Source organism: Castor canadensis, chromosome 4, assembly GCF_047511655.1.
Source record: "Castor canadensis chromosome 4, mCasCan1.hap1v2, whole genome shotgun sequence".
NCBI lineage: Eukaryota > Metazoa > Chordata > Mammalia > Rodentia > Castoridae > Castor > Castor canadensis.
Window position 1 is genome coordinate 122,998,754 of NC_133389.1, and position 14,071 is coordinate 123,012,824.

Consider the following 14,071-nt stretch of genomic DNA (forward strand, 5'->3'; position numbering starts at 1 on the left):
TGGTATACATGAAAGAAATTTGATAGTATGTATGTATAGATCCAGTGCTCTAAATGTATTCACACTAGGCTGGGATATAGCTCAGCAACAGAGCTCTCACTTAGCATGGCCCTAGATTCAATCCCCAGAACTGCAAAAAATAATAAATAAAAAATAAAAATATCCATACTCTTTTATACAGTTATTTCATATTAATGATTTTTTCCATAGGAATAAATAAAAATATGCATTATTATTTGTGTTTAAGGATTATAGGATTATTTATAGTAAGAAATGTTGAATACTACTGAATATATTGAAAAGAAGGAACTAAATTATTTTGCACTGTATTTTATCACATCTAAGACACCTCTGATATACTATTATTTTATGTAACAATGAAACAGAAAAGCCTGGAACTTATACTATGTCATGTTATCAATTGTAAAATGCACTTTGATTTCAAAGATGTTAAAATGTAAAAATAAGCATGCATCTTGAAAGCAATGAGTCTTGATTATTTACATGATGGATTATTATACAATCACTAAGATTCAAGGCCTCAAATGATACTTGGATATGGGAAATATCTATAACTAAGTGGAGGAAAAGATTATAAAACTATTCAATGCAGAATATTTAAATTTTTTAAGTATTTAAAATATTTTTGGTCTGAAGGTGTGGCTCAAGTGGTAGCACACTTGCCTACGAAGGATGAGGACCCAAGTTCAAGCCCCAGTACCACCAAAAAATTGTACATATGTGCACAAAATAGAGATTAATATTTTTTAGTTTATGGGATTCAAATGATTTCTCCTTTTTCCCCCAAATACTGGGCATTGAACACACGATAAGCATGCACACCCCCAGACCCTACTTTTGATTAGCAATGTATTTTCTAGATTTTATCACTTTGATAGAAAATGAAAATCAATCAATGTTTATTTTTGTAGGGTTTATATAAATGACCCTGTTTTCCCTGCTTTCAATTAAATGTCATTTCAATAGAAAATATGATAGATGATTTTAACCCTTTTAACTGGCATAGGCAGCTAAAAGAGAAACCAGTGTTTGACTTAACTCCCACAACTCTTCACCTATCTGTCTTTGGAGTGTCAAAACCCAAATCTGCCAACCAGCTTTGCAAATTGTCATATTCTTAATTTTCAAATAATTAATCAAGTCACTTTGTTTGATCAAGAACTCCAAGTCCCACTGGGAAGGCTTGTAGGATAAGTAGCAAACCAACTTAGTATGTCTGATTATTCACAAAGGGAAGCACCACTATAGAGCTTCACAGTAGCAGCAACCCAGTGCAGCCAGCCTGGTAACAATTAGATGATGTATGTGAAAATTTTCATGAGCTATGAATGGACCACAGGGGTATGAATGATACTGTCCAAAATTTCCATCAAAATATTGACCTAGAACACCTGTTGGTTGTGTACATCATCTTTTCCCAATCCAAAGTCCTCCTTCTACTTTAATAACAAAAATTCCAGTTCCTTCCAAGAGCCTCTGTGGAATTCCATCTCTATCAACCACCCTCAGACACTTTTCTTCTAAGTGCCAAGGATACTGCATTTAGCTTAAGATAAAGTATGCAGACTAATGAATAAATATGTAGCTTTAAGGTGCTGAGAGGTGAACTGTGAAGAGGATATCCTCTGCAGTCAGGTTGATCAGAGTTCAAATCTTGATTCAACTTCATAGTGACAGTAAGACCTGGCCAATGAATTTACAGTTTCCTTATTTATATACTATTTTAAAAGAAAAATAATACCTAACTCATAAGATTGTTATAAGGATGAAGTGAGATGACCAGTGTAGAGTAGCACAATGTCTGTGGTACAGAGGAAGTGCTCAATAACATGTAGCTGGGGAGTTGAGTACAGTTCAGAGCACAAAGTAAATTAAAGAGTAAGATGTGGTTATCATCTACTTTATACTGTTGCATGCTTCACTTAGGTAAAACCTGAGTTGCTACTATATAGAAGTAAAAAAAAAATAAGTGTTTACTTACTGCAACCCGTTTCATCAGTATGGTCACCACAGTCATCAACGTTGTCACATACATACTGATGTGGAATGCAAGCTCCATTGCTACACTTAAATTCATTTTCCATACACGGTTTAGGGGTTGGTTTTCTACCTGTAATTTAAGAATAAGTTAGAGTCAAACTTTTTCCTAGCTGGACACCAGGGGCTTATGCCTTTAGTCCTAGGTATTTGGGAAACTGAGATTGGGAGGCTCATGATTCGAAGCCAGTCCAGGAAAATAGTTTGCAAGACCCCATCTCCAAAATAACCCAGAGCAAAAATGGACTGAAGGTATGGCTCAAGTTGTAGAGTGCCTGCTTTGCAAGTGCAACACCCTAAGTTCAAAACTCAGACCCACAAAAAGGAGAAAATTTTCTTCTGTGAAACAAGATGCTTTCCTCTATGGCAGATACAATTATGACTTGCCTGATAAATGCATAATTTCCTACATTATGCATTTAAGTTGGGTCCTTGTGACCAGTTCTAGCCTATGGGATGTGAGTTTTTACCTCTGGGCTGAAGCAATTAAAATTCCACGTTTCTCTTATACTGCTGCCACAACCCACTTTCCAGATATGCCAGGTGGCATAGTTACAAGAAGGAGGAGGAATGTGCAAGTCACTGGCCTTCGTATGAATGAGAAAGAAGTCTTTGTTATGTTACATCACTGAGACTGTGGGATTTGTTGGTTGCAGTAGCTAGTATTAATTACTCTGAATCATACAGAGTGATGAGAGAAGTTGGGAACTTCTAAATCAAAAACCTAAAATATTTGGTATTGAATGAACACTCAGGAGACAATGAAGAAACTGATATTTGAGGCAAAAAGATGGAGCACCATGGCAAAGCATTTGATAAGGCTGTCACCCCAGAAAAATCAGGAGGTAGGTCATGTGCTTATTGAACTTGACGATCTAAGAGGTTAGAAAACAGATGTTAGCAATGTGCACTGGCTGCTGTTACCTGGCTGTGGCAAGGTCATTTAAGAAAGAAAGGAGCTAAGGGAAGAACTTGGTTTATAGTAGAAATGAAAGAATAAAGGCCAGAAATTTACAGTGTGGGAAAAGTTGACTACATTTAAAATCCAAAATAGGAAGAGTCTGAAGTTTAAAAGGCCCAGTAAAGCCTCTTAGATGGACAAAATGACTGTCCATCTATTTTTCTAAATGGCCTGAATTTAAGTAGCAATCAGTTAATATGGAGGTACACGAAAGCGAGCAAACAAATAAGGCAGAATTTAAGCTGTCTCAACAGGAACACTGAGTGAGGTGATTAACTTTAGAATAAACTGGAGGCAAATAGGTCAAATGCTTGCTTATATGTGACCAAATAAGCCAAAATACCGTGACTGTTTAAGAATCACTTGGGCTGCCAACCTGCTACAAGCAAGTGGGCTAGAAAGCAGCACATCCCCTACAAAGGGCTTATTCCCCTAGTCCCTCTTCATTTGATGAAGAAGATGGACAAGGGAAAACTTCCAAAGGGTGGAGTCAGAGACCAGGAGGAGGAAGGAATATAGGAGCTCCTCCCAGAGCAGTGCCTTGACTTAATCAAATTCCTCACTCTCCTTCACAATATCTCCATGTAGCTTACTCTCTGAGCCAGTACACTCTAGAGAGAGAAAGCGGTGCTATCAAGAATTCCACCAAGACAACAGACATAAATCAGGACTATCCTACACTAACATGTCATCCTAGCCCAGTGGTATTTCAGAATTGTTACACACTGGTGGTTGCAAGGAGTCTCTAATTCTTTCATTCCAAATGGAAGTGTTTCCCCTTTTCTACTACTCTCTGCTGGGGAACGTGGCACAGCTAAAACTAGGCTACTAGTTTATGGGTCTCCACACCAAGAGGAATCTGGAATTGGTAGAATGACTACATCCACTACTCAGAGCTCCTGGGTTTCAGTTACTGAATTTGACTGAGTTCTAGTCCTTAGGGGAGGGGTTAAAGGTGTTCTACAGTTGAGAAGAAAAAGCATAAAGAGATATCTAGTGTCACAAGAGTAAATTGCAGAGAAAAAAAAATGGTGCTTACTAAAACTCTAGGCATTTCCCAATGCCCTTGGGGGGTCATATGAGTAGTTCAGATCAATGAATTGCCCTCAAATGATGTCTGGTCACTTCCATATCTGGGGAGTTGAAAACCTGTATGCCTCCACCACTTTTCTCTTCCCCTGCCTTGGCAACAGTGAAAATAATTTGTAGCTGGCGGCAAAGGGTTAGGATGGAGGACAAATGGTTAACCTCTATCAAACTTTGCATGAGTGAGAACCTTTTCTGCTTTTAAGCCATTGGAATGTTGCACTTTCCTTACTGTGATGGGCAGATGTGCTTCCTCTGCTAAAAAGAACAGAAGTTAGTCTCCTTTTTTGTCACTCTGGCACTTGATCATGTGCTTTCAATGCCTTGCTCCCCTAGAACAATGACATTGTTACAGGGGACATGGAAAGAAAAAAGGGGACAGGAGAAACCTGCTCAAGTTCTTCAAAAATGATTTATTTCTGTCTTATTCTTTTGTGCAGTACCTCAAATGCAGATTTATGTGTGCCAAAAAATAATAAAGGTAAAAACTTCAGTGTCACCCATGACACTGTGTGTCATCCTCTTTAACACATGGGCCTTGCTGGGATGAAAGATGGCAAAGTGCTTTTTAAGGCAGAGCATGCTAAAGCCCCATCAGTAATAGAATGGAAAACTTAGAGGTGTTTGTCTAACTTTTTCCAGATAATGTCTCTTTAGGAAAAAGGAAAGAAAGCAATTGGAGTCAGGGGAAATCATTTCCCTCACCGACTTTTTTCTAGGCAAATTAAATTGTCCAGAAAATTAATCAACTCTTTTTTTCAATGGATAGATTTTTCAAACATTGTCAAAATGCAAGAAAAGCAGAGATATTTCCAATACCGAAACTATTAGATACAGCCAGAATGAAACTTCTATCTTAAACTAATCTGTCATTTTTGTGTTATGAGAAATTAATTTCCATTTTCAGGAAGTTTAATAGATAAGCTCTGTAACACCAGTGCTGCCTAACTTTGCAATATCTTCTCAGCTGAGCATGAGGAGGAACACTCACTCATGTGCCTTAGCACCTGGAAGAGTGTCCCAACCTTGACTTTGAAAACAAACAACCCATTCATGTGTTAAATGTGACTCGGCCAGTATTTAGCGTTTCCTCTCATGTTCATATGAGAAAAGACAAGAAAACAGCTTATTAAATGTTTAGACAAAGACTAAAATATAAAAGGATTTGCCAACATCTTGCTCAAATGAGATAGGAAGAAGTGGGCAGGGCTGAATCTGAGTTATGCATGTGTTTATGATATCATAAGCAATTACATCAGCAGAGATAACACTATTCTAGGTAGAGTTTGAGCCTCCACCCAACAAACTGAAATCCCAGAGGTACATTTTGCAAACTGCAGACCATCGGAGCCCTTTGCTTTTCCTTCTCCCTTTCGCCTTTTGCTTACAGTGCTCTTCTTTCTCGTCAGTTCCATCTCCACAGTCATCTACACTGTTGCACAGCTGGTGAGCATAAATGCAGCGGTTGTTGTCACACCGGAAACGGTGTGGTGACTCACAGGGAACACTGACTGAAAGGAAAGATGGAAAGATGAAACTGCAAATTAAGAGTAGAATGTAAGTGCGATATCTCTAACCTCCATGCCAATCCAGTACCAGGCTTACTTCATTCATTTACTCACACGATTAACCAATCAACAAACACATCTTGAGTCCCTAGTATGCACCAAAGCATGGTGCTAGGCACTAGATATAATGATGAGCTAGAAAGACACAGTCCTTGTTCTCACAGCACTTCATTCTAGCAGGAACAATTTTACACATTGACTGCCTGTTTACACTGATGAGCTCCTACTGGGAGATCTCATACACAGGGAGGAAGGGTCAGAAGAGGCTCCATAGAGGAAGGCTGAACCATCGAGGAGCATGGTGGGTTTGGGACATTTATAAAGGTCCTGTGGCTGCAGCCAACAGAGCAAGGACACTGATGATCCTGAGAAGGCAAGCACAACACAGGCTCTTCTCCACCAGCCTGCTTGGTCCTTCCAACTGCAGTTGTCACTGAATCTCTACAGCATGAAGTCTTCATTGAATTTTTACCCTGAGATGGATTTTCCTTGCTGAACTCCCTCACCTCTTACACTTATAGTTGATACCTCACAACTCATTTTGTTTCCAGAATAAGACCTCCAACTGCTGCTTCTGAGAAGAACTTGGGGTAGTACTCAAATCCCTTGTTTGTTTAGTTCAGGGGACATGGTCCTCTATGAGGGTACCAGGAGTTCAGAGAACTCCACATACTTGTGTGTTTTTCTTTCACATAAAGGACTTAGGCTATTTGGTTCTCCTTCTTTATACCATACACAGATATCAAGAGGACAGACTTATAATGAGGCTAGCTGGGGGAAAAAAGTCAGATCTCAGGGCTGGTTCTCAGAATTATTGTTAATAGAACTATTGCAAGAATTATTTGCGGTCAAGAGCAAATGCAACATTAGAAAACAGTGTTGTTCTTTGTTTGTGTGTTCTTACCTTTCAAAACTTAATTTTTACTATCTGTAGCATCTTATCTTATGGAGAAAAGCAACTTCCTAAATACTTCTTTGAAGATTTCATATGTTTTAGGTATTTTTCAAGATCCATTAAGTTGAAAACACAATGAGAAATATGGGTAATTTCTAACAGCTTAAAAGATGGCAAGAGAAGTGTTGGAATGCCATTGGGAGAATACAAAATACACTCATTAAAGTTCTCTGGGAGGGAAGGAGAGACTCTGACATATCATTTTTAAAAGTCAAATCTCTGGGCTAAAAATGAGCCGTGATAAATACAGTTAAGAGAATGGAAGAGGCATTGTGAACTTCAGAAGCAAATTGCAGCTAAGTCTGAAAGAGTTCCAACAGAAATATTTCCAGGGGTCCCTTCTCCTGTGCTGAGAGCTTACTACACAAAGTCCTCAAACTTTAGCTTGTATAAGAATCACCTAGAAGGTTTGTTCATGCATAGACTTCTGGGCCCCCTGAATCCTGGGGTGCCCATGAATTTGCATTTCTAACATATTTCCAAGTGATACCAACATCCCCTAGCCTAGCCCAGGGAAGACATCTGAGAACTCTACTGCCGTAGCTTTTCTCCAGTGACTCAAAGGATGTAGCAAAATGACTGAAACAATCTCTATTTTCTTTCACTTCATTAAAAATCGGTAGTTCTCAATCAGGAGACCAAACTAAAAAAAGTAAAGTGCTTTTAAAAATACACCTGTGTAGGCTCCATCCTTGGAGATTCTGCCTCCTTAGGCCTAAACCAAGGGTGAGGTCAGGAGGTATGATCTAGAAACACCCATTCCCCATGATTCCTCCCTGTACCCAAACTCAAGTTCACTTGCTTCAAAAATAAATGTGCATTACACAACAAAAAGGAATTAGATAGCCTTGAATTATGGTATTAAAGGAAAGTGACTGAAGGATTAGGTCTTACTATTTCCTCAATGCGCTCCTGGAAGCTCTAGGGATATGGAGAGGGTACTTCAAGGAGCACCACAGAGGGTGCGCCCGGAGCAGGACAGTGGCAGTCTATCTACCCCCTACCTGTCCAAGGCCTTCAGCCACAGAGGATCTGCCTCTATTTAAACACATGGCATTTCCAAGTAAGATTTCTAGTGAAGAAATTGTTTCCTAAGGCCATACGTAAGAGGTTTAAAACCATGGACGTTGGCCCAGCTTTCTCAGGTTTCATATGAAGTGGGAAGACCAAGTGAAATCACACTAATACTGATCACATGTCTTGTCCTCCAAAATTGTACAAGTGCCCTCCAAGATAGCAAGCACAGTACATGTTAGAAACAGCAAGGTTTTTCCAGACAATGCCACTTCCATTCGGTCCATTTCTCTCCCTCTTACAGCACAGATGAAGTTCTTCATCAGAGCCATCGCCACAGTCGTTATCCCCATCACATATCCAAAATGACGGGATACAAACATGGTTTTTACATTCGAACAGAGCAGCTGGGCAGTATGTGCCATTGGGAAATCGAGTGGCTGTTGATGGGAAGGAGACACACAAAGCATGAGACAAATTCACTCATTTGGGAAAGCTTTCTCACTCTTTCTCCCCTAGCTCCTGCTGTTGTAACCTGCTCTTCCTTATTCATCCCCATGAACTGTGGCCTTCGCCTGTCTGAGATTCTGAAGGGGTATAGGTTAAGGACAGTTATCTGAGCCCTGTTTTCAGTGACATGAATCATTCCAGGATAGCATAAGACTTGGCAGCACTCTCCAGCTACATTAGGACAGGCTTTACCCATCATGCATTTAAAAAGTTTCTTTACAACCAGGCTTTAAAATGTGACAACCATATCATCAACAATATCCATCAAGAATAATTATCAACAGTCAAATATTTATTCAGTGATTCATAAAGACTAAAAGGTAGTAGTCATGCTAGTCTTACGTTTTTAATAATTTTATACACCATCATCATGCAATTCTGAAAAATTTTAATGCTGTACATTCCATATGCTGTATTAACAGTCAAGTCATTTATACATTTATTCATCAACAGATTTTCTTTACCTGAAATGTTTTTATTCAATTAATGATTTGCATAGTAACTAATAATATATTGTTTGCTAGCACAGACTACAAGACACATTCTCTACATAAAATATTATTATTGAAATGAGTTTGAATGACCACCATGAAAATAGGTGGATATAATTACTCAGAGCCCAGGTGGACTGGGGTCATCAGTGGACACTGAATAGAAAATTCCTATGGTCTTTTCATCTAAGAAGTGGTGGATGAGGCATCTAAACTACCATATCCACACCCTCAGGAACACAAGAGCATAGGTGTCCCAGGACTTACGGCAAGTGGATTCATCAGAAGCATCCAAGCAGTCGGCTCTTCCATCACATTTCAATTCATTAGGCACACAGTGTCCACTTGTACACTGAAAATGTTCGGGATGGCAGCTCCTCATCTCTGAAAAGAAAAGCTCGTCATTCCTGGAAGGCCTTGTCATTTTCAGACAATTATTAGGTACAGAGAGTGTAATGAAGACGTCAACACATTCTTGTCCACACCTTGAGCCTGGCTCACAGCAAAACCACAACTGTGGTTAACATGTGAATAAATTCTCAAAACTCACTTGTCTCCAAATAATAGATGGGGATGGACATCTCTATCTCCCCTCTATTAAATAATCTCCAGCTCTTAAGCTTTTTCTCAGAAATAAGAATTCCCTAATTTTGAATGTCTCCTGATTTTCTTCAGACTCAACATTAAATCAATAAAGAGCTATAAAAATTATTTAGGGTTTAGGATTTCTGTCCCAAGGCAAACTTCTAAGGAAAACTAGGAAGACCAATGTGTTTGTTTCCAAGGCCAATGTAGATGAAAATCTGCTCCTAAGGAAAGTCTAAATTAACATGAGACTTTAAAAAAAATTCCTGGCTATTTTCTCCTATTATGATCAACCTAGACTGCTATAAGTTAAAAATAAAGCATTGAAAATACAGAATGGAAACCACTGTGTCAGGCCCAGGTTTCTATATTATATCCTAAGACATTTCACTCTTCTAAAGAACCTTGTCAACACCAATTTGAAATCCCTACTCTGTCGCAGTATGCCTCTGATAGTTACCACAATCCCGCTCATCGGAGTTGTCCCCACAGTCATTTTCTTGGTCACAGACCCATCTAGAGGGTATGCATTGCTGATCAACACATCGAAACTCACTTTCTGTGCACTCCCGGGGAACTGAAAAAGAAAGCCATGTGGCCATTAGTGTGCATCGGGAATCACACACACAGGACAGGCTTGGGAACTGGACAAGGCACCTTATGCAAAAACACCCTTCCATGTCCCAGTCCCAGAGGTCTGCTTGGACAGATCATCCATCTTCTGAAACTACACCTCATACCTTAATTTCAAGGCTGTAAAGAGTAGTCTTTAAGAGGTTTAGCCAGGGGGCTGGCGGTGTGGCTCAAGTGCGAGGCCCTGAGTTCAACCTCCAGTAGCACCAAAAATAAATAAATAAATAAATAAATAAATGAAAGTTATAAAAGAGATTTATCCAAAGGTGATTTGACTGTAAGATCATTTTTTATTTCATAAAGCTCTAGATAACCTCTTATAAGATTCAACAGGAACTATTTTAATAAACAATAAAGTCAAATTACCCTCTGTATAATAAGTTTTTGGCTAGTTGATATTTGCAGGTGTAATCACCAACATAATTTTCAATTGCCTATGATAAGTAGAGATTATGACTTACTTTCAAAAGGTGACTGAAGTTAAAATGTATTTCATATTAGAAAATCTAAAACTGAAAATATATCATGAGTCAGAGACAAATGCTCAGATTGGGACTTCACTGAAGATGTGTTCAAAATATATCTGGTTTTCAGGACTGACCATCTCGTTTGGTGTGATCCAGCTCTTGGCTTCCTTTCCCCAGCCTCCCTGCCCAATTTCTTGTAGTCAGACCTTCAACTGGGAGAAAGGAACTAAACACCAATCTAATATTTAACCATTAACCCTCCTAGAAGAGTCAGTTACTCCAGGAAGGACAATAATCCAAACACAAGCTTTCGCTTTTCTGCTCCTAGGGTCATTTTAGGGAAAAAGCTTATGAAGAAGGGTCTTGGGGTTAGTGCCTTACTTTCCCCTACTTCTCTTGGTCCTGACTTTCTATTTCAATTCCATTTATCATATTATGTTTGTTCTTTAACAAAAGTCCCCTCAAGTTCTTTTTGGGGAAAAAAAAAAGTTGAATAAATAATCTGAGAGACTAAAGTCAGATCTCATCCTCCCAAAGATTAATCAAGCATCTCAGAAGGAGATAGGTATGTCCTTAGTTACAAAGAAAGCAGAAAAGTACCAACCAATACCCATCAGCTGAATGGCACAGACAGGTGAGTCATCCCAGCCCTGGTGGCATTTGGGATCACTTACCACAGCTTTCCTCATCTGAGTTATCTCCGCAGTCGTCATATCCATCACACTTCCAGCGAAGAGGGATGCACTGGTGATTTCTACAGCGGAAGTCCCCTGAGGGACTGCATGCAATGGCCTCTGCGGAGCATAGTCATTGCCAAGACTTCGTAAACCAATAGCCAAGAAATGCACCAAGCAGTACTTACTTCCCTGCGAGGCAGCCTGAGAACTGTGTTAGCATATTCTTAAAGCTCCCAGACACAGGAGTGCCAGCAACATTCCTAGTCGATGGCCTTCTCTGAGCTAACCATGGTGTCTGGTTTGTAATTTGCAAAAAAGGCCTGATAAGAAAGGCAACAAGGATGCTACCAGTCAATAGGATATTTCTGTCACATTGCCTTTAGTGACTTAGACTCAGTGTTATTAAAATAGCCTTTTATATTCCAACTGAACCACACACACTCATAGACACCTTTTCAAGTTAGAGTTTCAAGTAAGAGTATCGACCTAATCACGACAACTTCCACTTGTTTATCTGGTTTTATGTCTACAAATTCTTCCCACATTGCCAGAGAAACTACTGCTGCCCACTGGATGATGAGAAAAATCAGAAATACATTCAGAATATGACGGTCATCAAGTAAGATATTCTGATTTGGAAATGTCTCTTTGGAGATACATACCAAGTCTTTTCTCTACTCCCACCAACTTTAATCCATCCATAAGATTAGATAAGGCATTTAAATTTTTTCAGTATGAATAAGGGTTCTACATTTGGGAGAAGTCACACAAGTTCTTAACATCTTAATATCTTCCTCAACTATAGCATCCTGTGTGATCAGATATCATTTCAGATAATATAAATTAAATTCCCCCCATAACCCTATGAATTGCCACAAAAATGTTTCATGTTACTGAAGAATCAATGAATGATCCTTTTTCAGAGGTTAAAAAAAAGGAACAACGTCATGGAAAATCCATTCTCATCTGTCACCTAAGAAGAGCACTTGATACTGCAGTCTTCCTGCCTTCCCCCACTCCCCTGCAGCCCTTCCTACCACAGCCTTGCTCATCACTGTTGTCCCTGCAGTCGTCGACACCATTGCACACGGCCCACTGTGGGATGCAGCGGTAGTTTGTTGTGCAGCTGAATTCTGTGTGGTTGTCACACTTATGGGCAGTACTCACTGAAAAGGGAGGAGACAACAAAGTCAGAATTGAGGTTTCAGTCCTGCTGGCAAATGTTACCAGAAGGTACCTTCTCATTATTACTTTGAGGACCAGAAACAACTACCATGTTACCAACTAAATGGACTCTGGCGACATGCATCTGTTGTAGTTATCATCTGTGTACAATGAGCAGAAAAATAGTCTTAGTCTTCTCACTGTTTCAGTATCATGCATTTGGTTTGCAATGTAATTTGTGATGTGTGGGTAGGGGAGGTCTGGGTTTGAGCAAAACACCTGAGTTGAAGTGTTAATTCTGCCACTAAATGGTAATACAACCATTCACTTGATGTAAGTCTCACTTTCTTCATCTATAAAATGGGAATTGGCTAACCCCCACCTTCTCTACCTCACAGGGTTTCTCAAATGAGAAAGTTCTAGACACGCAAAATGTGAGTTCTTGTGCCATGTTCTGCAAGGTTAGACATTCAGTATATCAAGAGGAGGGGTCAGCCCCTTCAGAAACCATCTGGCCCAACTATAAGCATTTTAGTTCTGCCTTGCCTCGCAGTGCTGGAGTTTGCAGGAAAAACTAAGAGGGAGCATCCATGGGATGGAACCAGAGGGTTCCGTGTCCTCGCTCCATTGTTGGAAGATCCTCCTGTCACCTGTTGTGGTCATACTGCCCCTTCTTCCCCAAGGAACTTACTGCACTCATGGATGGGCTCATCTGAATAGTCGCCACAATCATTGTCTATATCACACTTCCAGCTCTGAGGGATGCAGCGGCCATTGTCACACCTAAACTGGCCTGGCCTGCAGGTCCTACTGGCACAGTGGGAGCTGTCTTCATCTGAGTTATCCTGGCAGTCGTTCACTGTGTCACACTGCCAGGCCTCTGGGATGCAACGCTTGTTGGCACACTGCCATTCATTGGACTCACACCGATGATTCTCTGCAAGCAGGAAATTTAGTTATCAGCTTAGGAGGTATCAGAATGAAAGCTCCAAAGTTACACTGCTGGATCCTGGAGACCTTGATCTCAATTTCTTTTCATAGGACTTATATCCGAATGCACTCATTATCAACCATTACCACTACCTGGATAGTTGTACCTTTGACTGTTACAGTCTCCCAAGTTCTTAAATATCTCTTTCTTGCATGCAGAATCCCCTCAGCTGCTAAACACACCCTCTCCTGTCTCCATTCCCCTATTGGACAATGGTCCTCCAACCATCATGGATGTGTTATTTTCAGTTGGAAGAGTCTTTCTTTGCCTTTTAAAATAAATAGTACAATCAAGAGTCCTTGCTTAAAATGGAGGTGGGAAATTCCTCATTTCATCCTCAATGTTAGCTCAAGAAGGATTTCATGCCTCACACAGTGAAGCACACCAACGTAGGCAACGATGTTTCTAACCATCTGGTTTGGAAAGACCTTACAAGTTCTGTTTTTTAAAATATATAAAAACAGATATAAGCTGGGACCTCAGTTTTCTCCTAGGGCTTTTCATTTATGGTATTCAAGAAATGCCTACAGAATCATCACTGTACAAGTTAACACATAGAAGCATGCAAATGGGGTGTAAAGCAATTCAACACACGGCAGAGAGCAGGGTCTTCATCAGAGCCATCAGCGCAGTTCTGGTAAGCATTGCACACCAACTGGGGGCTGGTACAGTTGCCATCCCTGCACTGGAACTGTCCCAGGCGGCAGAAGCGATGCGGACACAGGGCTGGTTCATCTGAGCCATCAGAGCAGTCTTTCTGTCCATCACATTTCCACCAGATGGGGATGCACCTGCACAGAGACAGTACAACACCTCTCTAGAAAAGCACTAGTAGGGGGGCAGAGGAGTGGGTAATGGCTATCTGGAGAGAAGAAATTACCACCAAATCCCAAGTAATACCATGCATGAGT

The 14,071-nt window shown here is 40.1% G+C and overlaps 1 protein-coding gene across 2 annotated transcripts in view; it reads right to left on the reverse strand.

Moving 5' to 3' along the window:
* The window catches only part of Lrp2 (LDL receptor related protein 2), a 177,899-nt gene that overhangs the window by 23,813 nt on the left and 140,015 nt on the right, over positions 1-14,071 (reverse strand). For both annotated transcript variants that reach the window (XM_074071047.1, XM_074071046.1), the window contains 9 exons: positions 13,755-13,951; positions 12,861-13,106; positions 12,043-12,171; positions 11,003-11,122; positions 9,689-9,805; positions 8,911-9,027; positions 7,945-8,082; positions 5,494-5,616; positions 2,003-2,131 (listed from right to left, as the gene is read on the reverse strand). In XM_074071047.1, the coding sequence (XP_073927148.1) occupies positions 2,003-2,131; positions 5,494-5,616; positions 7,945-8,082; positions 8,911-9,027; positions 9,689-9,805; positions 11,003-11,122; positions 12,043-12,171; positions 12,861-13,106; positions 13,755-13,951 (1,316 nt within the window). The remainder of the gene's footprint in view (positions 1-2,002; positions 2,132-5,493; positions 5,617-7,944; positions 8,083-8,910; positions 9,028-9,688; positions 9,806-11,002; positions 11,123-12,042; positions 12,172-12,860; positions 13,107-13,754; positions 13,952-14,071) is intronic.